Raw genomic sequence first — 24,802 nt, forward strand, 5'->3', positions numbered from 1 at the left:
TTTTTTTTTTTTTTTTTTTTTTTTTTTTTTATGGAGTCTCGCCCTGTCACCCAGGCTGAAGTGCAGTAGCACAATCTCTAATCACTGCAGCCACCTCCTCCCAGGTTCAAGCAATTCTCCTGCCTCAGCCTCCCAAGTAGCTGGGCTTATAGGTGCCTACCACCATGCCTGACTGATTTTTGTAGAGACAGGGTTTCGCCACGTTGGCCAGGCTGGTCTCGAATTCCTGACCTCAAGTAATCTGCCCCCTCCACCTCCCAAAGTGCTGGGATTACAGGCGTGAGCCACCGCACCTGACCAACTTGCTTAACTCTCATCCTCTGACGTATACTGTGTGTCTATATCATACCACTTGGGAAACCCCAGTATGTTTCGAGGGAAACAGTAAGGCTGATTACTTGTGCTGATATCCCAAACTTATATTTAAAGTTGTATAGAGTTTGGTTTTTGGTATTTTTATTTTAATTTTCCCTCCACTTTATTAAAGTATAATTAAAATTGTATCTGTTTAAGGTATACAGTGTGATGTTTATATACACATGCCTTTTGAAGTGATCACCACAGTCAAGTTAATTAACATATCTATCACCTCAAATAGTTACGTTTTTATGATAAGCGCACTTAAGATCTACTGTCTCAGCATATTTCAAGTACAAGATACGGTATTATCAACTACAGTTACTATGCTGTATGTTAGATCTCCAGAAAAAGTTTCTTGGTTTCTTTTCTTGAGACAGTATCTCGCTCCGTCTCCCAGGCTGGAGTGCAGTAGCAGGATCAGTCTTAGCTCACTGCAGCCTCAACCTCCAGGCCTGGGCTCAAGCAGTCCTCCCACCTCAGCCTCCCGAGTAGCTGCCTGGGACTACAAGGGCACCACCATGCCTAGCTAATTGTTTTGTTTTTATTGTTATTTTTGTAGAGATGGAGTCTCAGTATTTTGCCCAGGCTAATCTTGAACTCCTGGGCTCAAGCAGTCCACCTGCCTCGGCCTCCCAAAGTGTTGGGATTACAGGCGTGAGCCACCACATCCAGCCTCAGAAAAGTTTTATAGGATTTAAGTAATAATATTGTCTGTATTTTATTGACCTTGTGGCATCTTCCTGTGCCAAGCACTTGATACAAACAGAATGAAGTGATTTGCTCTGTGCTGATTTGTGGTGAGCATGAGGGGAACATGCTGGGAAATCGCTGGGAACGTGGGAGCTAGTTATCTACGTTGTCACTGTCTGCATGTATCAGCTCTTATTTCTGAATTTGGCTTTTTTGCAGGTCCCTAGCTGTTGGTAGTAAGTCCGGTTATAAATTTTTCTCCCTTTCTTCTGTGGATAAGCTGGAACAGATCTATGAATGCAGTAAGTGTTTGCTTTATTTTTCCCCTTCTTAAAAAAAAAAAAAAGTTGAATTGGAATGCGGTCTAAAATTCAGACACTGTGGTTGAAGTCCAGACACCCTCTGACCAGTCCTCTGCTTCTACCTTCATCTCTCCAAGAGGTGGCAACTGGTGATACCTGTGGCTGTCTGCCCCAATCTGTGTATTTGCCTACATAGGAGTGCAGATACCGAGGGAGCTCTGTTCATGAGGGTCTTCAGTACATGAGCTCATACCATATGTACTGGTCTGTAACTTCTCTTCCCCACCTTTTTTTTTTTTTTTTTTTAAGACAGAGTCTGGCTCTGTCACCCAGGCTGGAGTGCAGTGGCGCGATCTCGGCTCACTGCAAGCTCTGCCTCCCGGGTTCACGTCGTTCTCCTGCCTCAGCCTCCAGAGTAGCTGGGACTACAGGCGCCCACCACACCCAGCTAATTTTTTTGTATTTTTAGTAGAGACGGGGTTTCAGCGTGTTAGCCAGGATGGTCTCAATCTCCTGACGTCGTGATCTGCCTGTCTCGGCCTCCCAAAGTGCTGGGATTACAGGCGTGAACCACCGCCCCCAGCTGACTTCTCTCCCTTTTTAATGCCATTTAAACCGTCTAGATTACTATCATAAAGGGCTTCCAGAAAATGGAAAATTTTACAGCCCCCGTAGGAACAATTTATTTTCTCACGTTGGCATTTTACAGCATTGAAGTGGCCTGCATGTCGGAGAGGCGCATGGAACGGCGGGAGGCCATGCACTTTGGCCTCTTGCTCAGTCATATTTTGTGTGGTTCTAGATGGATTCCTACGTCTCTGGGCCTCGGTTTCTTTTATTTTTTGCAAAACAGAAATAATGTACATCTATAAGATTATTGCGGGGATTAGAGAGTATATGTGTACTTAACAGTGTGCAAAAATGGTATTTGCTGAGTCAACCCCGTGATGGAGACTGTGACGGGAAGCTTTGGACTCTTTCCACATGTGTAATTTTTAATTAAGATAATTATGGATTCACATGTAGTTGTAGGAAATAATACAGGTCCCTTGCATCCTTTATCCTGTTCTTCCCAATGGTAACATCTCGCAAAGCCCCAGTGTAATATCATAGACAGGATATTGACATCCACCCCTCCTGGGCACACTCTCCAGTCCTCCTTGTGCTTGTTTGTGTGTAGGTTCTGTGCAGTCTTTTTTGTTTTTTTTTTTTTTTGAAACGGAGTTTCGCTCTTACTGCCCAGGCTGGAGTGCAGTGGTGCCATTTTGGCTTACCACAACCTCTCTCCTCGCTGGGTTCCAGCAATTCTGAGCTTTGTGCTGGTGACTTGAAATTATGGCGTTCTCCTGGCCTGCCAGCAGGTGGGGCCTTTCAGACTCCCTGGGCCCTGGCCTCCTCTCTACAGGTGAGCCTGCAGGTGCCCCTCACCTCCATGAGGGGATGTGTCTGATTCTCCCCAGCAGTGTCTTTCTTGTTGCTGCCCCCAAAAGCAAGTACCCAGGCCCTTTGCAGGGAGAGAGTGAGGCAGCAGAATCTGCATGATCCGCATCCCTGACTCATGGCTCCTGCTGGCTGGCTTAGGTTTTACTCTTTTCTTTGTCCTTAGAGTTGTTTGCTGGTGCTTACTAAATCTTCCAAAAAAGCCTTTCTTCTGCCGTGGAGGCTGGGAGGTGTGACCTGGGTGATAACACAGGTGTGAACCAGGGCTGTTTATCCCAGGTGCCGCCCCGCTTCCTGAAACCCTGCCACCTGGCTGCCTTCGCGTGAGCCACACAGGATTGCTCCCCATGGGGGGTTTCTGCAGTGGAGGGCAGTCCTGTCTGCAGGCTTTTATGAATGACTGAAACACCTGTTCAGTTCAGCTCCAGATGAAGTGCTTGAATTGTGCTATTAAATTGTTGCTGGAGTCACTATAGTCATCTGTTTTCTTTTCTTTTTTTTTTTTTTTTTTTTTGTTAGACGGGGTCTCCTCTGTCGCCCAGGCTGGAGTGCAGTGGCTGGATCTCAGCTCACTGCAAGCTCCGCCTCCTGGGTTTACGCCATTCTGCCTCAGCCTCCCGAGTAGCTGGGACTACAGGCGCCCGCCACCTCGCCCGGCTAGTTTTTTGTATTTTTTAGTAGAGACGGGGTTTCACCATGTTAGCCAGGATGGTCTCGATCTCCTGACCTTGTGATCTGCCCGTCTCAGCCTCCCAAAATGCTGGGATTACAGGCTTGAGCCACCGTGCCCGGCCAGTCATCTGTTTTCAAACACACAGAATTTTTTTCCCCCTGCTGGGGGCCAGTGCTTAGGAAGAGTGGAAGAATGCCAAAACCTGGTCTTTCCTTTTCCTCAAATTGAAGTTTAGTTACTGACTTCTAGTGCCTTATTTCCCAGAGATTTTTAGTGGAACAAAATGGGATGTCTTGATAGTATCTTTTAGAGTGGGTGTTGGCCGGGCACAGTGGCTCAGGCCTGTAATCTCAGCACTTTGTGAGGTCAGGGCAGGCGGATCACATGAGGCCAGGAGTTCAAGACAAGCCTGGCCAACGTGGCAAAACCCTGTCTCTACTGAAAATACACAAAAATTAGCCAGGCATGGTGGCTCATGCCTGTGATCCCAGCTACTAGGGAGGCTGAGGCACGAGAATCACTTGAACCCAGGAGGCAGAGGTTGCAGCGAGCCAAGATTGTGCCACTGCACTCCATCCTCAGTGACAGTGAGACTCTGTCTCAATAAATAAATAAAAAATAAAGAGTAGGTGTTTACTGAGCAACATGGTAAGGTAGGTGTATGAATTTCTGTGTTCTTCTTAGTGAACCTTGGCCCTTAAAAATAGGTGATGAAATGGACAAAGAAATTTGTTTTTTTTTTTTTTTTTTTTTTTTTTTTTTTTTTTGAGACGGAGGTTCTCGCTCTGTCGCCCAGGCTGGGTGCAGGGGGCGGATCTCTCCTGCAGCTCCCCCTCCTGGGTTTACACATTCTCCTGCCTCAGCCTCCGGAGATACTGGGACACTAAGGCGCCTGCCACCTCCTTCCGGCTTGAGTTTTTTGTATTGTTTAGTGAGACGGGGGTTTCACCATGTTAGCCAGGATGGGTCTCGATCTCCTGCTCGTGATCGCCCGTCTCGCCTCCCAATGCTGGATACAGGCGCTTGGCCACCAACACCCGGGCGCCGACAAAGAACTGTTTTGAGCGTTAATAATTTTTTTTTTTTTTTTTTTTTTTGAGAATGGAGTCTTGCTCTTGTCGCCCGTGGCTGGAGGCAATGGCGCCGTCTCTGGCTCACTGGCCCAAGCTCTGCTCCCAGGTTCACATTCTCCTGCCTCAGCCTCCCGAGTAGTTGGGACTATATATAGGTGCCTGCCACTACACCCGGCTAATTTTTTGTATTTTTAGTAGAGACAAGGTTTCACCGCATTGGGATGGTCTCGATCTGACCTTGTGATCCGCCCGCCTCGGCCTCCCAAAGTGCTGGGATTACAGGCGTGAGCCCCCACGTCCAGCAAGGGTTAATACTATAAACTGAAGCTATTATGTTGTTCTGTTCCTAGAATGTTATCTATCTTTCCTCTTTCACATCCTTTTTTTTTTTTTTAAGTAGATAAGATAATGTCTCTTAGAAAACAGGTCAGCTACTAAGTGAAATGTCAAGATTGTTTTCCAGCATTTCTCTGTAGGTAGACTCAGAGGAAAGAATATTTCTTCGTGTCTCAGTATTTAGTTCAGACTCAGCGTTGACTTCTACTCTCAAAACTCTTTAACAGTCCATCATAAAATCAGATCTTTGCTGTCACTCACTGTGGCTGTTACAGAAAGAATGAGCCAGAGCTGGTCTTAGAGAAAAACAAGATGGACAACTACTTGTTCCTTCTTTTATTTACTTAGAAAAGAAAATTCACACACACACAAAAGCTTGGTCAAGCAGTACTGGAAGATAGATTTTCTACTATCAGTGTTATCATTTCAGACTTGAAAGTTGCAGGAGCTGCCAGATAGGCTTTTGCTCATTGTTTATGGACACCTCATATACGTATATATATGGGGACAGAGTCTCGCTCTGTCACCCAGGCTGGAGTACAGTGGCATAATCATATCTCACTGTACCCTTGACCTCCTGAGCTCAAGTGATCCTCCCCCCTCAGCCTCCTGAGTATCTGGGACCAGAGGCACGTACCACTACACATGGCTAATTTTTTTGTAAGTTTTGTAGAAACGGGGTCTTACTATGTTGCCAGGCTGGTCTTGAACTCCGGGTCTCAAGCAGTCCTCCCACCTCAGCTTCCCAAAGTGCTGGGATTACAGGCGTGAGTCACCGCGCCCGGCCTCTTGTGACCAGTGCTGGGATTACAGGCGTGAGCCTCCGCGCCTGGCCTCTCATATGATCAGTGCTGGGATTACAGGTGTGAGCCACCATGCCCGGCCTCTCATGTGATCATTTTCTTTCTCCATGTGCATTTTTGTTGTCGTCCTCGTTTTTTGAATATACATAATGCACAAAATGTGGTCTCTTTTCCCTAAAATATTCTACAACAATATCCTACACTGTTAGGCAAAATAAATGAAGGATATCAGTTTATTATTTGTAAAACATCACAGAAGTTTAGAAGTTGGCTTTTTTCAAAAGCTGCACTGTGTGTTTTCTTTGCATTTGCTAAGCTGGTTTCTGAGCTAGGAAAACAGATCTTATAAACATTCAGTTCTGAAACCCAGCACAAGCAGACTGCTCCTTAGCTCAGCAAAAGTGACTAGAGCCTGCGTTGATTATGGAAGCGTAGCAGTTGACATATAACACCTTTTATCAAACCTTCCTGCTTTGCCAAGAAACTAATCATTTACTTTATGGACCATCATCTACGTCTTAAGGTTTGAGAAATGGTGCTTTCTGATGTTAGTCCTATTTGACAGGCGGTGCATTGGTTGGAATATTAATTTCAGTGAGATTTATAGTAATGGATCATACAGAGGAGAAACCACGAGCGTCTCTTGGCCTAAATCTGTGGTGATGGAATGCTGGGCTCTTACCTTGCATCCTGGCGGAGCTGCAGGCACACGCGGAAGTGGATTCAAGCAATTATCTCATGGCCTTGTTCTTCCCTTGCCACTCCAGGAGCTTCATCGTTGTCAGCTATAAACCACGCCAGCAGAAGCAAAAAGCAACATTCTTTTTTAAATCAAGTGATTAATTTCTTAAATTTTAGTCAGGCAATCTCTAGGAGGGAAGTGTGGCAGAAACTGTGGGTAAGGCCACCTAGAATGAGTGCTAAAAGCAAGGCCTTTGACCCTGGAGATCACTGAAGTTTGCGTTCAACCTTTTTCTTTCTTTTTTTTTTTGAGTTCGAGTCTCGCTCTGTCACCCAGACTGGAGTGCAGTGGCATAGTCTCGGCTTACTGCAAGCTCCGCCTCCCGGGTTCACGCCATTCTCCTGCCTCAGCCTCCCAAGTAGCTGGGACTACAGTAGCGCCATCACACCCAGCTAATTTTTGTGTGTGTGCATTTTTAGTAGAGACGGGGTTTCACCGTGTTAGCCAGAATGGTCTCGATCTCCTGACCTCATGGCCCGCCTGCCTCGGCCTCCCAAAGTGCTGGAATTATAGGCCTGAGCTACCACATACCACACCCTGCCACATTCAGCCTTTCTTAGTGTCAGCCTGAATGCCTCTTGGCACCAGTGTCCAGGGACGTGCCATCTTGAGTCAGTACATCTGTGTAGTCTGTTTTCTTTGCTTTCATTTGATTATTATGGAGTCTTTCTCCTAGCAGCCTGATCCACTGTCCACCATTATTTCATGGGAGGGCTGAGCCAGGTTTGTACTTCAGTTTAGTGGAAAGTGATTGTTCTGGGTATGCGGGTTCCATGTATATTTATGTGTTTAAAAGCTCATCTGGGCCGGGCGCGGTGGCTCACACCTGTAATCCGAACACTTTGGGAGGCTGAGGCGGGTGGATCACCTGAGGTAAGGAGTTCGAGAACATCCTGGCCAACATGGTGTAACCCTGCCTCTGCTAAAAATGCAAAAATTAGCCAGACATGGTGGCGCGCTCTTGTAATCCCAGCTACTCGGGAGGCTGAGGCAGGAGAAGCACTTGGACCCGGGAGTCAAAGGTTGCAGTGAGCCAAGATTGTGCCACTGCGCTCCAGCCTGGGCAACAGAAAAGACTCTGTCTCAAAAATAATAAAAAATAAGAAAGTTCATCTGTATGTGAAGTGTAATAGAAAAATTAATTAGAGCATCTTGAAATAATACGGTAGAAAAATGGCAACAAACCTAAACTACTAGCAATATATAAAAGTAGGTTGCTTTCTGAAAGGTATATTCCTGAAAAGATCTAGTCAGATTGGTCTGTAGAACTCAGTGTCACTGCGAAGTGCATCCTTTTGTGTTATGGCTGTTACCACCACCACTACTACTACTACTGCGTTTTTAAAACACAGGGTCTCACTCTGTCACTCATGCTGGAGTGCAGTGGTGTCAACATGGCTCACTGTAGCCTCAACCTCCCGGGCTCAAGTGATCCTCCCCCTTCCCACATAGCTGGGCCTATAGGTACACACCACCATGCCCAGCTAATTTTTTTTTTTTTTTTTTAAGAGTTGGGGCCTCACTGTGTTGCCAAGACTGGTCTTGAACTCATGGGCTCAGGCCATCTTCCTACCTCAGCCTCCTAAAGTGCTGGGCTTAACAGGTATGAGCCAACGTGCCCAGCCTATTAAGTTTTTTTTTTCTTTTTTTTTGAGACAGTCTCACTGTATCACCCAGGCTAGAGTGCATTGGCGAGATCTCAGCTCGCTGCAGCCTCTGCCTCCTGGGTTCAAGCAGTTCTCCCGTCTCAGCCTCCCGAGTAGCTGGGATTAGAGGCATGCACCACCACGCCTGGCTACATTTTGTATTTTCAGTAGAGATGGAGTTTCACCACGTTGGCCAGGCTGGTTTTGAACTCCTGACCTCAGGTGATCCACCCGCCTCAGCTTCCCAAAGTGCTGGGATTACAGGCGGGAGCAACTGCTCCTGGCCCTGGCCTATTAGTCAAGTAATGACAAAAATGTGTTCACTCCAGAGTGATTGGTGGTTCATCTCTGCCCTTTGCAGAGCCACCTCTCCTACTTTTGGTTACTGACTCGTGTAAATGTGATGAGAGTTATAGATCTATTTCCCCCAGAACACTCAGTGTTTATCATATGGTTTCAGCGGTGTTAGAGACTCATGAAGCCCATCCACTTATCCACAGAGACCTGGTCTTTGCGGTTGGCCCTGACACTTAGTTTCTGGCCTGCCTCTGCTGCTGCCCATGTCCGCACAGGAGGAGGTGGCTCACTGCGTGCAACCTCCACTTCCCGAGTTCAAGCAATTCTCCTGCCTCATTCTCCTTAGTAACTGGGACCACAGGCATGTGCCGCCACACTCAGCCAATTTTTGTATTTTTTTTTTTTAGTAGAGATGGGATTTCACCATGTTGGCCAGGTTGGTGTCGAACTCCTGATCTCAAGTGATCCACCTGCCTCGGCCTCCCGAAGTGCTGAGATTATAGGCCTGAACCACCATGTGTGGCCTTATTTATAATTCTTAAATCAACTCAAACTGACTTCTTTTTTTTTTTTTTTTCCATGCAGTCATGTGCTGCTGCTGTTGTTTTCTTAACTACCTGTTTCTGCCCTTGCCTGTTTTTCTGTTGGGTTATTTATCTCCTAATGACTTAAACCAAATTAGCCATTTGTTAGGGGTTGCAAATATTTTTCTTCTGGACTGTCATTTGCCTTTTGACCTTGTTTGTGATTCTTCTCACCATTCTGAAGTCTTGAATTTCTATATATTCAAATGCATTGGTCTTTTTTTATAAGGCTTCTAAATACTAGAAAGGGTTTTTCCTGCTCCCGGCATGTACATAAAACATTTCCCAAGGTGGTCCTCTAATACTTTGGGGTCGTGTTTTACCTTCAGTACTTGGAGTGTATTGGATGTAAGGAATCCCTCCCTTGCATTCAGGGCCTGGGAAGGATGCTTGCCTGTGTCTTTGCTTATGTAGAGGGACTTACTCTGAAGCATTTAGGGTGAATGTCGGAAGGAGCTTCTCTTCCAAACTTCAATAAAGAAAAAATCGTTGAAGCAAAATGGTGGAAAGTTAATATTTGTTGGATTAGGTGGTGAGTATATGGAGGTTCATTTTACTGTTCTCTTTTGTGAATATTTGCAGTTTAAAAAGAGCTTTTCTGCCTTCATCCTCCCATCCCTGTTTAAAACATTGTGAAAGCTCTGCTTTTCCCATTAACATTTTAGAAAACCATTTCCAAATGATGGTTGATGGTATTACCTTCTCAGCACCTGCACGTAAGCAACTGAAGACATCATTTTTCTTTCTAACATTTTGTTAAAGGAAATTTTCAAACTGAAAAGTTGAAAGTATTTTACAGCTAACACCTGTGTATCCACCACTTAGATTCTTCCCTTAACTTTTTTTTTTTTTCTTGAGTCTCGCTCTTGTCACCCAGGCTGGAGTGCAGTGGCGCAACCTCAGCTCACTGCAAGCTCCGCCTCTTGGGTTCACGCCATTCTCCTGCCCCAGCCTCCCAAGTAGCTGGGACTGCAGGCGCCCACTACCACGCCCGGCTACTTTTTTGTATTTTTAGTGGAGACGGGGTTTCACCGTGTTAGCCAGGATGGTCTCGATCTCCTGACCTTGTGATCCGCCCATCTCAGCCTCCCCAAGTGCTGGGATTACAGGCGTGAGCCATCGTGCCCGGCCCTTCCCTTAACATTTTACTATACTTGTCCTAACACACACACACACACACCCATCCATTTTTTTTTACTTTTATTTCTTTTTTTGAGACAGCTTCTAACTCTGTCACCCAGGCTGCCAGCCTGGGAGTACGGTGGTGCAATCATAGCTTACTACAGCCTTGACCTCCGGGGCTCAAGCGATCCTCCTGCCTCTGCCTCCGTAGTTGCTGAGACTACAGGAGTGCACCGCCATGCTTAGCTAACTTTTTGATTTTTTTTGTAGGGACAAGATCTGGCTGTGTTGTCCAGGCTGGTCTCAAACTCCTGGGCTCAAGTGATCTTCCCACCTCAGCCTCCCAGAGTGCTGAGATTACAGACGAACCACCACACCTGGCTGTATTTTTTGTGTGGGCGTTTCCAGGTAGATGATAGGCATCAGTACATTTCTCCTCAATACTGAGTAGAATTCAATGTTTGTTTTTTTCTTGTAAGGTAAAATTTACTTGCGGTGGAATGCATGTATCTTGAGTGAACACTATGTGAGTTTTAACAAATGCCTGCATCTCTGTGAACTGAAGCCCTATCAAGGTTTACCATCACTCCAGAAAGTTCTCTCATACTTCCTTCCAGTCTCAGCTCCCTTCTGCCCACATTCCCCAAGAGGCAATGAGTGTTCTGGTTTTTTCTACTATAGATTAGTTTTGTCTTTTCTAGAACTTGATATGAACGGAGCATCTACTCTTTTGATGATGTTTCTTTCGCTCTGCATTTTTTTTAGATTTATCCACATCTTATGTCTCATTTGCCCAGTATGTGAATATATGACAGTTGTTGATGTATTCTCTACATGACAGATATCTGGGCTCTTTGTAGTTTAGCTATTATGAACAAAGCTACTGTGAACGTTCTCATACAAGTCTTTTAGTGGACACATATTTTCACTTATCTTAGATAAATATTGTAGTGGAATTGTTGGGTAGGTATGTGTTTAGTTTTGTAAGAAACCCCCATAACCTTCTCCTAAGTGACTGTACCATTTGTGGTTCCGTCAGTGCTGTATGAGAGTTTTGATTGCTCTACGTCCTCACTAACTTTTTTTTTTTTTTTTTTTTTTTTTGAGATAGAGTCTCACTCTGTCGCCCAGGCTAGCATGCAGTGCACAATCTCGGCTCACTGCAACCACCTCCACCTCCGGGTTTCAAGTGTTTCTCCTCCCTCAGCCTCCCAGGTAGCTGGGATTGTAGGTGCTCACCACCACACCTGGCTAAATTTTGTATTTTTAGTAGAGACAGGGTTTCACCATGTTGGCCAGGCTGGCCTGGAACTCCTGACCTCAAGCGATCCGGCCATCTCGACCTCCTGAAGTGCTGGGATTACAGGCGTGAGCCACAGCACCCAGCTTCCTCACCAACTTTTGATGTTATTAGTTTTTTTCTTTTTAGCCCTTCTGATGTATGTGTAATGATATCTTCATGGTTTTAATTTGAATTTCTCAGGTAACTAATGATGTTGAACGTTTTCATGTGCTTGTTGGCTATCTGTATATCTTTTTCGGTGACGTGTCTGTTCCAGTCTTTTGTTGCTTTTTAGGTTTGGTTGTTTATCGTTTTATTATAGAGTTCTTAGAGCTCTTTACATATTCTGGATAGTAGTCCTTTGTCAGATATGTTTTGTGACTATTTTCTCCTCATCTGTGGCTTGCCTGTTTTCTTTCTTTGAGCAAATGGTTTAAATTTTGATGCAGTCCTATTTATGGGTTTTTGTTTTGTTTTGTTTTTTTCCGTTTATGGTTTTTGCTTTCTAGGCCCTGTCCAAGAAACTTTTGCCTACCCTAGAGTCAGGAAGGTGTTTTCCTGTGTGTTCTGTGAAAGCTTTATATAGTTAACACTATGCATAAAAGCTAAAGTTTTTATATTTAAGCCAATAATCTATCTCATTAATTGTTATGTATGTTGTGAGGTGTAAATCAAGGTTATTTTTTTCCTAATGGATTCGTATTCCATCATCATTTGTTGAGATTTTCCTTCCCCCCGGGATTGCTTTGGTGCTTTACAGTCCTATACCTGTGAGTCTATTTCTGGGCTCTGTATTCTCTTCTAATGGTCTGTCAGTCTTCAACTTTGTTCTTTTTCAGGATAGCTTTGCGTTTTCTAGTTTCTTTTTCTTTCCATATAAAATTTAAAATCCGCTTTGTCTGCAAAAAAGCCTGTTGGGATTATGATTGGGGTGGGATTGGACCTAGAGATCAGTTTGAGAGTTGATATGTTAATAATATTGAATACCCAGTCCATGAACATGGTAATCTCTTCATTTATTTACCTCTTTTTAATTTTGTTTTGGTAATATTCTATGATTTTTTTTTTTTTGATATGGAGGTTTTACATCTTTAGTAAAATTTATTTCTAATACTTTGGATTTTGACAGTATCGTAAAAGAAAATTATTTCATTTACTTTTCCAGTTTGCTGTTGGGCTAAACATATAATTGATTTTTTATATTTTAATCTTGTATCCTATGACTTTGCTAAATTCATGTATTAGACAGTTGCCTATAGATTCCTTAAGGTGGCAGTAGAGACTGTTTGACGTCTTGTTTTCTAATGTTTGTGCCTTTCTTTCTTTTTCTTGCTTCACTGCAGTGTGTAAGACTCGCCAGCACAAAGTAAGGAGAGGGAGTGTCCTTGCCTTGTTTCTGTCTTAATGGGAAGAGTTTAGATGTCTTCACCATTAAGTACAGTGTCAGCTGTAGATTTTCTTAACTGTTCTTCATCAGTGAAAGAAGGTTCTTCCTCATTCTAGGTTTCATAAATTTCTACTATGAATGAGCATTGCATTTTGTCATGCTTTTTCTGCATCTGTTGGGTTGGTACAATCTTTCTCTGTCTAGTTGAATTGGAATTTATCACTACCTCTAATGGAGACCTGCCAGTGCCTGCTGGTGGTCCTGCATTTTTCTCATAACTGTGTTGCTTGCTCTTTGAGATGATCGTCTCATACTGTCCTCACTCTGAAATCTCCCACCTCCATCCCATCACAATTAACACCTGCTGCTGCTTCAAGAGAGGTTGGTGCTGTTGGCCTGGGGCTCCCTTCTCTTTCCTTCTTCACCCTACCCGCCTCCTAAGTGGTTTGTTCCTCCAGGCATGCAGTCTCAACCATAAATCCATCTCAGTATATCTAGTAGCTCCTGTATTTGAAGACAGAAATTTCCCTTGCCCATGCATATCCCCCAGCCCCTCCCACATTTCTGCTTCTCCAGAACATAACTTCTTTTTTTGGTTTTGGTTTTGGTTTTGGTTTTTTTGGTAGAGTCTCGCTCTGCTGCCCAGGCTGGAGTGTGGTTGGTGCCATCTCGGCTGACTGCAACCTCCGTCTCTCAGGTTCAAGTGATGCTCCCGCCTCAGCCTCCCAAAGAGCTGGGAATTACAGGCGCCCACCATGATGCCCGACTCATTTTTTGTATTTTCAGTAGAGACGGGGTTTCACCACGTTGGCCAGGCTGGCCTCGAGCTCCTGACCTCAGGTATCTGCTTGCCTCAGCCTCCCAAAGTGCTGGAACTCCAGGCGTGAGCCCCTGCGCCCGGCCTGTAGCGTAACTCCTGTAGATAGTTGCCTAAGTTTTTTTCCACTTCTCATTCTCTTTCATATTTCAGCCATTCTTCCTGCACATCTCCATCAAAATATGTCAAAGTCTCCAGATAAGCTGCTCGTTCCCAGACTGGGGGGACGTGTCTTCATTTCCTCTTCCCTTCTCTGCAGTGCTGGGCACAGTTGCCTGCTTGCTGTTCTTCAGATACCCTCTTCTGTTGGCTTCCATCTCATGCACGGTCCTGGCTTTTCTCTTACTCAGTCTCCTTTGCTGACCGTTGACAGTTTCGGTGCCACGCAGGGCCCTGGGCGCAGATCTCTTTGGCCCCCTCTCCGTGATGGCAGGCACTGCCCTGTTTACCACTGTATACTTGGGATGGTCTCTCCTGGTAGGATCTGTTGTTTGTGTTGAATGGGTGAAGTAACTAAGTCAAGTTTTACCAAGCAAAGCAGTAAGAACCTATTCTTTGAAAAAAAATAAAAATACAGTTGATTCTTGTTATTCACAGTTCTAGTCTGTAAATCTCTGGGACGCTGGATTAGCGAATCAGGAAGTGTTGCTCCCAGGGGAAGGATTGGTAGGTAGCCTCTGGTCGCAGTGTTCGCATCAGCTGATCAAAAGACAACCTCATTTTGTGTGTGCTTTCCTGCCTCCGGACATGCTGAGGAATGCGGATTGTTGGTTCACTAACATTGAACTCGCAGCTCATATAGAACTCAGCCCACACATGTGTTTTCTCCGCGGGGCGCATCACAGGCTGCTTTTGCTTAGGGACACTCGGTGACGCTCAGCACTGTGCCGGGGCCAACAGTGAAATCAACAAAAATGCGAAAGTGCAAAAAGCAGACACTCAGTAGCCCTAAATAGACCACGAAAAGGACAGTTGTTTTCAGAATCAACACAAGAAGACAGGACGTTGCCCTGTGTGATCTCAGCCAGGAACATGTGCGTCATGTGACTCAAATCTTTTCCTGAGGCTGGGCACAGTGACGCACTTTGGAAGGTCAAGGTGGGCAGATCACCTGAGGTCAGGAGTTGAAGACCAGCCTGGCCAACATGGTGAAACCCTGTCTCTACTAAAAATATAAAAATTAGCCAGGCGTAGTGGCAGACATCTGCAGTCCCAGCTACTCAGGAGGCTGAGGCAAGAGAATGGCGTGAACCCGGGAGGCGGAGCTTGCAGTGAGTCGAGATCGCGCCATTGCACTCCAGCCTGGGCGACAGAGCGAGACTCTGTCTCAAAAAAAAACCAAAAACAAAAAACTTCCCGCTCTCCACGTGTCCACGGAGAGCTGTAAACCACTGTGAGTGTTTGTGTAGGGTCGCAAATAAACCTTCCCAGGCAGGCGAGTTCACGGATGCAGACCCTGTGCGTGTGCAGGAGCAGCCCTATTTGGAAGTCTGCTTTTTACCACTGATTGGATTTAGGAGGCCAGTGGATTTAAATAAAATTGTACTTAATAAAAAACCAGTTTTGTGTATACCAGGTTTTCCTATGTGTCCCAGCCCTGGAGTTGAAGCTGAGAGTCCAACTCTTCTTTCACCATTCGGGAAATAGGTACCAGGCCTTACAGCTAATTAGAGCAGAGCTGAGACTGGAATGTGATTGTTAAACTCATGTTCCTGCATGATCGCCGTCGCACCCAGTACTCGCCAAGGTTGCGGTGCCGCACGCACGCCCAGCACATGTGTTAGGACGCATGCCACTGAGCTTCACCAAGAGCACTTCTGCCTCTTGGATGTAGCACCGGGGGTAACAGCATTTCACCACTGAAACTGAATGGCACAGAGATTGAGTTTGTTTGTTTGTTTGGTTTTGGGGGAGTTTGAGAAATATCCAAAGTCTGGTCATAAGGTCCATTCCATCCATTCAGCCAGTGTGGAAGGAGCTCCTCCTCCATGACAGGCGACATTAGACCTGGGGGTGCAGCCGTGAATGGGCCAAACACGGCACCTGTCCTCAGACCATCGGTCCAGCTGGGAACTCTGTCGCTCAGCCATTGCCTAGATTCTCAGTGGTAAGCGTGGTGACTGCCAGAGGCAACAGGTACAGGATGCAGCTGGGCCAGTGCATGCAGCCCCAGATACTACCAAGTACTACCTGAGAACAGGGTGCCTGGAGAGTGAGAGGCTGGACAGTGGCGGAGGAAGGGCCTTGTGCCCCTGGATTTGCACATCTGGCTGCTGGATTCGAGAAGTGAGGGTAACAGCCTCAGGACACCAGCCACGATCGTCGTTCAGTCCCACCTTCCTTTTGGGGGCAGGGCTGGTATTACAGACAGGATCTCACTCTTTTGCCTGGGCTGGTGTGCAGGAGCGCGATCACGGCTCATTGCAGCCTCAGCCTCCTGGGATCAGGCACTCTTCCTACTTCAGCTACCACAGGCGTGCACCACCACCCCCAACTAGTTTTTGTATTTTTTGTAGAGATGGGACCTCACTGTGTTGCCCAGGCTGGTGTCAAATTCCTGGCCTCAAGCAGTCCTCCCACCTTGGCCTCCCAAAGTGCAGGGATTACAGGTGCAAAGCACCACATCTGGCCCCAACCCTTTTTGTCGCCCACCGGCTAGCAAGCAGGGCTGCCATAACCTGGTATCCATGTCGATCTCCTGAGGGAAAGAAGACTGGTCAGAGAGCCAGGGTCTGATCTTTAGGGAAATTATTTTTACTGCAAATAATTGACATTCCGTGTTATACACTGTCTCTTCTGAGTTGGGTTGGCCTCGTGTCTGAGTGGTGCTGCGTGCCAGGTGCTAGAGGTGCATCTGCTGACGAAGACTCCTGTGTCCACACACTGGCATGATCCCTTCTGATTGTGCCTTTTTTGATAAATCCTGGAAGACAGTGGCCCCTAGTCTGAGATGCTGCTGAGCGGAGAAGCTGCGGACAGAACCTGTCCTTGCTGGCCCTGCAACCACACCACCGTCTCCCTATTTGTGGCAGACGCTTGCATGTATTCCTTTTGAATGAAGGTCACTTGCTGTTGTCAGAAAGAAGGTTTTATGGCAGCTTTCTGGTAAAAGCAACTGAGAAGACACTGAATGGACGCTGTGAAGAGCTTAGGATGATGCACTTGTGTTTATGGCCTGTTCCATTTGAAGTGGTGTCACGCTGCACGATGGCGTGTGGGGCAGCGAGGGGCTGCGGGTGCAACGGTGGTCCTGTGAGAGGAGCAGGCCATGTTTTTGCTGCAGCTTTCCCATGTTTCATTTAGACACACGAGTACTTGTCACTGTGCTGCCGCTGGCCACAGTATCCAGTTAGTCACATGCCGTGCAAATCTGGAGCCAGGAGCCACAGGCCACAGCATACAGCCTAGGGGCGTAGTAGGCCTGCCATCTAGATTTGTGTTTGCACGGCAGAATTGCCTGCAGGGCGTTTCTTAGTGTTTGTTTGTTTTTTTCCCCCAAGACGGAGTCTCACTCTGTCGCCCAGGCTGGAGTGCACTGGCGCGATCTCAGCTCACTGCAAGCTCCGCCTCCCGGGTTCACGCCATTCTCCTGCCTCAGCCTCCCAAGTAGCTGGGACTACAGGCGCCGCCACCACAGCTGGCTAATTTTTTGTATTTTTAGTAGAGATGGGGTTTCGCCATATTAGCCAGGAGGGTCTCCATCTCCTGACCTCGTGATCCGCCCGCATCAGCCTCCCAAAGTGCTGAGATTACAGGCATGGGCCATCGCACGCAGCCCCTACAGGGCATTTCTTAGAATGTATGTCAGCGTTTTGTGACACATGAGTGTAAGAGCAACATCTTTTTAATAAGTAAATATGTGTCATGCCACTTGGGACGTGTGGTTCTTTGGCCAGCCGCGGTATGCGAGCACGTAGGCTAGCGCTCGCACGTGAGTCTATGGAACCCAGGGGAAGCAACTGCAGTTTCCTAGTAGTTTGTGTCTTAATGAAGGGAGTCCCTAGACCTTACTCTTTCACTTTACCTGGTAGTTTGGTTCCTAAACTTGTGTGTTTTTAGGTTACACCATTCAAATCCAGCAACAGAACTGATTGAAAGGAACCTTTGTCTTTCGTATGAATGCTCATGAGGGGCCATCCTTACAGTGGAAACGCTCCTGAGGCTGCAGCCAGTCAAGACCCTCAGACCCCCAGGGCTGTCCCCACCCCCTGACCACATGTTCCACAGGCATCCCCAGCGCTGTGCCCTGCATGTCACCCAGGCAGGTGTTTGTTTTCGAGCACAGACTCTACCTATGGCCATAGCCATGTGGAAATATTCACATATATACTTCCCTTTGTGATTTCAGCTGACACGGAAGATGTGTGCATCGTAGAGAGATTGTTCTCCAGCAGCCTAGTGGCCATCGTGAGCCTTAAAGCACCAAGGAAGCTAAAGGTTTGCCACTTTAAGAAGGGGACTGAGATCTGCAACTATAGCTACTCCAACACGATTCTGGCTGTGAAGCTCAACAGGCAGGTGAGCGCAGCCCCAGCTGGGTGTGGGCTTGTCTGTTGCTCCCTCCAGCACTCTGGGACAAGCCCACCCAACCGGCATGCCCCTCCATCATTCCCTTGCTGCCTGGCCCCACGTTGCCGGGCACAGATCCTTGCCTACAGCGACCAGCTCTGTTTCCTCACCCACCAGCTTTGCTCAGCCTGTTCCATTCACAACAGATGCCCAGGCCTCTGCCACACTGTTCCCATACAGGTGTCCCTGACCCTACCCAGAGGGTGGATGGTAGAGTTTCTTTCACTTATTACCTGGTTTTGCTTTTATAAATGTTACTTAAAAACAAAAAATCTTTGGCCGGGCACAGTGGCTCACACCTGTAATCCCAGCACTTTGGGAGACCGAGGTGGGCAGATTGCCTGAGGTCAGGAGTTTGAGACCAGCCTGACCAACATGATGAAACCCCATCTCTACTGAAAATACAAAAATTAGCCGGGTGTGGTGGCAGGCGCCTGTAATCCCAGCTACTCAGGAGTCTGAGGCAGGAAAATTGCTTGAACCCAGGAGTTGGAAGTTGCAATAAGCCGAGGTCATGTCATTGCACTCCAGCTTGGGCAGCAAGAACGAGACTTTGTCTCAAAAAAAGAACAAAAAGTTTTAGGCTTTTTTTTCCTTTTGTAAATTGTTAATTTAACTTTGAATTCAAGATGAAGGATTTATTACTTTATCTCCCCTTAAACTAATAAGACTGGCACAGAGGAAGGACGTGGTGGGTGGCACGTGCACGTGTTTCACGAGGCTGTCTCCCAGCTTGTGCTCATGCCCAGGGTAACAGCGCCACCCGGGGGACCCCTCGCAATCTGATTCTGCCCGCATTCCCCGCAGGGAAAGCTGATGAGGCTGCTGGCTGTAGAGTGGACACGTTGACAGCCAGTAGCTGCACCATGAGATACGGTGACTAGGTGAAGTCACAGTAAAGACGCTCTTACCTTATACACTTGAAACTGGGAACTGGTCTGTTAACTGACAAAGTTGGTTAGAATGGGAAATTATAAGGCATAATATCTTGAGCACTTAAAAATTGTAAAGCATACAAATTGTGTTCACGTCCAACTAATGTAGAGCTGGGTGCATGCCCATCATCTTTCTTGCATACATCGTTGCAGTGATGCATCGTCTGCATGTCCACGTTCATTTTCTTCCAAATGGAGCAGGAACTTGCAAAATAATCTGAGTGCACAATAAAATGTTAGACCTTTTAAAACCCCCTTATTTTCATTTTACCTGTGCCGCACTCAGCATCAGTTTTAAAAAGCAAATCTTTCCAAATCTGTTCACACCTGTCTTAGCTGTAGGTTAGCATTTGCCTAAAACTGAACTAAAATGACCTCGTTAGAATTCCCAGTGGAGCTAGGGTGAGTATGAGGGAGAGGTGTACCCCGGCCGGCTCCTTCTTGATTGTTGGTGGAAAGCAGCTGTGTCCTCGGCGCTTCCAACATCGGTCTGCATTGTGTTCTAGAAGGAACTAAGATTGTGAGGCCAAGGCAGGAGTGGATCACCTGAGGTCAGGAGTTCGAGACCAGCCTGGCCAACATGGTAAAACCCCATCTCTACTAAAAATACAAAAATTAGCCAAGCATGGTGGCAGGCACCTGTAATCCCAGCTACTTGGGAGGCTGAGGCAGGAGAGAGAATCCCTTGAACCTGGGAGGCAGAGGTTGCAGTGAGCCAAGATCACGCCATTGCACTCCAGCCTGGGTGACACAGTGAGACGCTGACTCCAAAAAAAAAAATACAATAGCAATAGAAGAAACAAGAGTGTCGTAGTCCAGGAGTCAGTCAAGTGGAGGTTGGGGCAGGTGTTGCACTGGCTGTTGCTTCACGTTTGGTTTCGTTTCATCTCTCGCCTAGAGGCTGATAGTATGCCTGGAGGAGTCCCTGTACATCCACAACATTCGGGACATGAAGGTGCTGCATACAATCAGGGAGACGCCTCCAAACCCTGCAGGTGAGCTAACTTGTGAGGAGAGAATCCTTTTTCTGATTTTGCCCTTGAAAGATAGCTATCGGTGAGAGAGATTTTTTCTTTTTATAGGTTCCGCAGATGAGACAGATTTTAAAAGTATTGATCCCAAACCAAGCTGCCTTCCTACTGATGCTGGTCATGTGACCACATAAACTCATTGGTTTGATCAACTTTCAAGTTTGAGGTTACTGATAGTTCAAACCAAAGGCCTTTAATCTCTTTACAATACTGGTATCACCTAAGGTGGGGATTTGGCGTTGCAGAACTTTCTTAACACAGCAAACAAGATTGTATCCAAGCTGTTTTTTGTTCCTAATGCTCTGTTAAATAAATGCTGAATTATGTCTGACATCCAAGAAGGAGCTCTCAGGTGAAGTTTGCGTCTCGTCCTCCGTGTGTCATATGCAGGCCTGTGTGCGCTGTCAATCAACAACGACAACTGCTACTTGGCGTACCCAGGGAGCGCGACCATCGGAGAGGTGCAGGTCTTCGATACCATTAATTTGGTGAGATGCCTTTCCTACTCGAATAGCTCTCTAAAGTGTGGCTTTTTCCTGAAGAGGAGCACTGTGGTGTCCCTGGCATCCTGATTTTCTTGGCTCAGCAATACAACCACTGCATTTTTTTTTGAGACAGGGTCTTGTTCTGTCGCTCAAGCTGGAGTGTGTTGATGCAGTCCTAGCTCACTGCAGCCTCAACCTCCTGGGCTCAAGTGATCCTCCTGCCTCAGTCTCCCAAGGAGTTACAGTCATGCAACACCATACCCAGCTAATTTTTTATTTTTGTAGAGATGGAGTCTTGCTGGGTTGCCCAGGCTGGCCTCAAACCATCCTACCACCTTGGCCCCCTAAAGTGCTGGGATTACAGGCAGGTGCCCCACGCCCAGCCCCACTACTCTCTGTCAGTAGCAGAGCAGGTCTGGCTCATTCTGCTTCTGGATCTGCTGCAGCGTTCAGACCAGTGCTGAGCTCCTCAGCACGGGAATGTTTGAAGGAACATAGAAAACCTTTGGGATAAACTGCTTTGCTTTTTCTAAAGTTGGAGCAGCATTTCCTTGAATGCCCAGCCCCAGTAAATCAAGTGGGTTTGGCATTTGTATGGACTGCAATGGTTTTTTAGGAACAGCTAATTGGCGTTTTCAGACTGCACACCAAGTGCCAGCCCTGGGCCATGGCCTGTCACTGCGTGGCGGCCACGCTTTATTGGTGTCCCTTTTTCAGAGAGCTGCAAACATGATTCCGGCTCATGACAGTCCTTTAGCGGCATTGGCCTTTGACGCAAGCGGAACTAAACTTGCCACGGCTTCAGAGAAGGTGAGTCTGCTTTTCCCTGGGGGAGCACTGGTGCCAAGGCGTCTACAGACTTTTTCATTTCTGTTCACACAGCCAACTTAGAGGCAAGGTCCTATACTTACCAGCATCAGGAGAAGCAAAGACAGCCACCTGCTTGTCAGGCCGTGGGCGTGTGCTGCCCGACAGTGAGCGGAGCTTGCGGTGTGCCACTGGGACGGGAGAACTGGTCCACGTTTGTAGTAAAAAATACAGAAATGTCCAGAGACAGAAGTGCCGTGTGTAACCACACCACTCACCCAATGTGTTTCTAAATGATGAAACTAACACGTAACAGTAAAGAACCCAGACAGTGATGAAACGTGAAAAAGCAGGGACAGAATTCTGTCCAGCCAATCTGAACATATTTCAGTGTATTTCCTTTCATTTTCTCTTTAGTCAACAAAATTGGGATCCTACTATGGGTGTAATTTATCCTTTTTCACTCTGCATGACATTTCTCTAAGTTCAAAAACACTTGTAATGGCCGTGCAGTATTTAGTTGTGATTTATGTCAACATCACCCTTTTGGGACTTTATGTTTCTAATATGTTGCTGCCATAGGTAGTAGTATATTTAAGTCTTGTATCAATCTTTCATATGTATTTCTAACTACGAATTTAAGAGATTCCAGTAAGAAGAATGTCTGGCTTTAAAGGAGATGGATGGCCTCTAAATGTCTCTGTGTACCTGTGACCGCGTGGCGAGGCTCCCTCGGCCTCCAGGAGACTGAAGGCTCCTCGTTCTCTTCCTCACTTGAACTGTGCCTCTCTTTTCATTTTGGTTCCTCTTTTCTTGAAAGTTCTGTCTTCTCTTCTTCTGTCTTGAGGTCGCATCTGCTCTCCCGCCTCCGTTATCTCCTCTGGATGCCAGTCTGCTCTTCATTGCCACCGATGACCTTTACTTTGATTTGGATATGATTTTGCTTCTCATTGAAATCCTAAAATAGCCTCCCCTTTCAAGTCATCTCTCCCCTCAAACTATGGACCAGATAAGATACAATAAAAAGTCGGCTCACTTCCTTAGCTTTCCCGCCTGGGTCTTTGTTCTTCAGTCTCACACCTGAGTTCTGTAATAATCATGTCACCGCTTATGGGTCACTTCTGGGTCGTGAATTATCCTGGATCTTTTATCTTCATTACCTCCTGTGTTCCCCCTCAGCAAGGTAAACATTTCTCTCTTTCATAGCAAGGGCTCAGAGAGGTTAAGCAGTGTGCCCGGGGCTGCCCAGTCGGGCAGCGACAGAGGGGTCAGACTCCAAGCCTGACTTTGATTCTCATTAGGCTGGACTATCGCAATATCACCTTGTCCTTTTCTTTTCCCTTTGAAATGGCCCTGAAATTCTGTTACCCTTTGACTAATCAAAGTCTCACTGTTAAGTTTTTTTAGTAGCTCTTATAAAGGCCCAAAAGTACTTGATGGAATTTTAAGGCCCATAAAAATAGAATAATTTTTTTCTAGACTATAAAGAGGAAACTTGATTTCTTTTACATGGAATCCTCTTACCTATTGAGTGAGAGCAGCAAGGCCTTCCTAGTCCTGCTCTGTGCCAGGTGCTGAGACCCCACTGAAGCCTGTGACTTAATCCTACTTTCAAGAATCTTGCGGTCATGTGGCAACAAAACAACTCTTAATGAATGAGTATTACATGGTAGATGTGCACCAAAAAATTATATCTCCATCTAAAAGTGCAGGCTGCAGAGGACAAAACCTTTGCCATGGTTATTTTTATGTATGGATGCAGAAAATATTTCATTCTCTAATACTCAATCTTACAAACTCAGTTTGTGTCCCTCCATCCAGAGAGAACCAACTATCCTCAAGTACCAATTTATTTTTTTGAGACAGGTCTTGCTTGCTCTGTTGACCAGGCTGGAGTAGTGTGGCACAATCTCTGCTCTCTGCAACCTCCACCTCTCAGGCTCAAGTGATCCTTCTACCTCAGCCTCCCAAGTAGCCAGGACTACAGGCACCTGCCACCACACCTGGCTGATTTTTGTATTTTTTGTAGAGATGGGGTTTCTTCATGTTGGCCAGGCTGGTTTCTTTTTTTTTTTTTCTTTTTTCTTTTTTTTTGAGACAGAGTCTCCTCTGTTGCCCAGGCTGGAGTGCAGTGGCCGGATGTCAGCTCACTGCAAGCTCCGCCTCCCGGGTTTACACCATTCTCCTGCCTCAGCCTCCCAAGTAGCTGGGACTACAGGCGCCCGCCACCTCGCCCGGCTAGTTTTTTGTATTTTTTAGTAGAGACGGGGTTTCATCATGTTAGCCAGGATGGTCTCGATCTCCTGACCTCGTGATCTGCCTGTCTCGGCCTCCCAAAGTGCTGGGATTACAGGCTTGAGCCACCACGCCCGGCCTAGGCTGGTTTCTAACTCCTGAGCTCAAGCGATCTACTCACCTCAGCCTCCCAAAGTGCTAGAATTACAGGAGGGAGCCTCTGTGCCTGGCCTGTATCCTGATTTCTAATGGCTGTATACTCTACCATTGTATGAGTTTACCATAATTTATTTGAACAATTCCTTGGTGTTCTACACTTTAGGTCATCTGCTGCTTTATTTTATTTTATTTTATTTATTTATTTTTATTTATTTATTTATTTTTGAAACAGAGTCTTGCTCTGTCGCCCAGGCTAGAGTACATGTGGTGTGATCTCAGCTCACCACAACCTCCGCCTCCCGGGTTCAAGCCATTCTCCTGCCTCAGCCTCCTAAGTAGCTGGGATTACAAGCGCACACCACTACACCCAGCTAATTTTTGTATTTTGAGTAGATGGGGTTTAACCATGTTAGTCAGGCTGGTCTTGAACTCCTGACCTCATCATCCACCCACCTTGGGCTCCCAAAGTGCTGGGATTACAGGAGTGAGCCACCGCACCCAGCCTCCCAAAGTGCTGGGATTACAGGAGTGAGCCACCACACCCGGCCTCCCAAAGTGCTGGGATTACAGGAGTGAGCCACCACGCCCGGCCGCTTTGTACTATTTATAAACACAGAGATAGTACAGTGGCGTGATCATGGCTCACTGCAGCCTCCACTCCTGGGACAAGAGGAGTGAACCATCAGGCTTGGCTTTTTTTGTTTTTTGTAGAGATGGGGGTCTCGCTATGTTGCCCAAGCTGGTCTTCAACTCCTGGGTTCTAGTGTTTCTCCTGTGTTGGCCTCCCCAAGTGCTGGGATTACAGTCATGAGTTACTGTATTCAGCCTAGATATTCTTTTCTTTTTTTTTCTTTTGAGATGGAGTCTCTCTGTAGCCCAAGTTGGAGTACATTAGCACGATCTCAGCTCACTGCAACCTCCACCTCTGGGGCTCAAGCAATTCTCATGCCTCAGCATCCCAAGTAGCTGGGACCACGGGTGCGTGCCACCACACCCAGCTAATTTTTTTTTTTTTTTTTTTTTTTTT

The 24,802-nt window shown here is 46.5% G+C and overlaps 1 protein-coding gene across 4 annotated transcripts in view; it reads left to right on the plus strand.

The window, feature by feature from the left end:
* WIPI2 (WD repeat domain, phosphoinositide interacting 2) overlaps positions 1-24,802 on the plus strand; it is a 45,019-nt gene that overhangs the window by 8,673 nt on the left and 11,544 nt on the right. For all 4 annotated transcript variants that reach the window (XM_017873355.1, XM_017873356.1, XM_017873352.1 and 1 more), the window contains 5 exons: positions 1,270-1,352; positions 17,903-18,072; positions 19,957-20,053; positions 20,480-20,577; positions 21,292-21,384. In XM_017873355.1, the coding sequence (XP_017728844.1) occupies positions 1,270-1,352; positions 17,903-18,072; positions 19,957-20,053; positions 20,480-20,577; positions 21,292-21,384 (541 nt within the window). The remainder of the gene's footprint in view (positions 1-1,269; positions 1,353-17,902; positions 18,073-19,956; positions 20,054-20,479; positions 20,578-21,291; positions 21,385-24,802) is intronic.

Source organism: Rhinopithecus bieti, unplaced genomic scaffold (genome assembly GCF_001698545.2).
Source record: "Rhinopithecus bieti isolate Rb0 unplaced genomic scaffold, ASM169854v2 scaffold_8135, whole genome shotgun sequence".
Taxonomy (NCBI): Eukaryota; Metazoa; Chordata; class Mammalia; order Primates; family Cercopithecidae; genus Rhinopithecus; species Rhinopithecus bieti.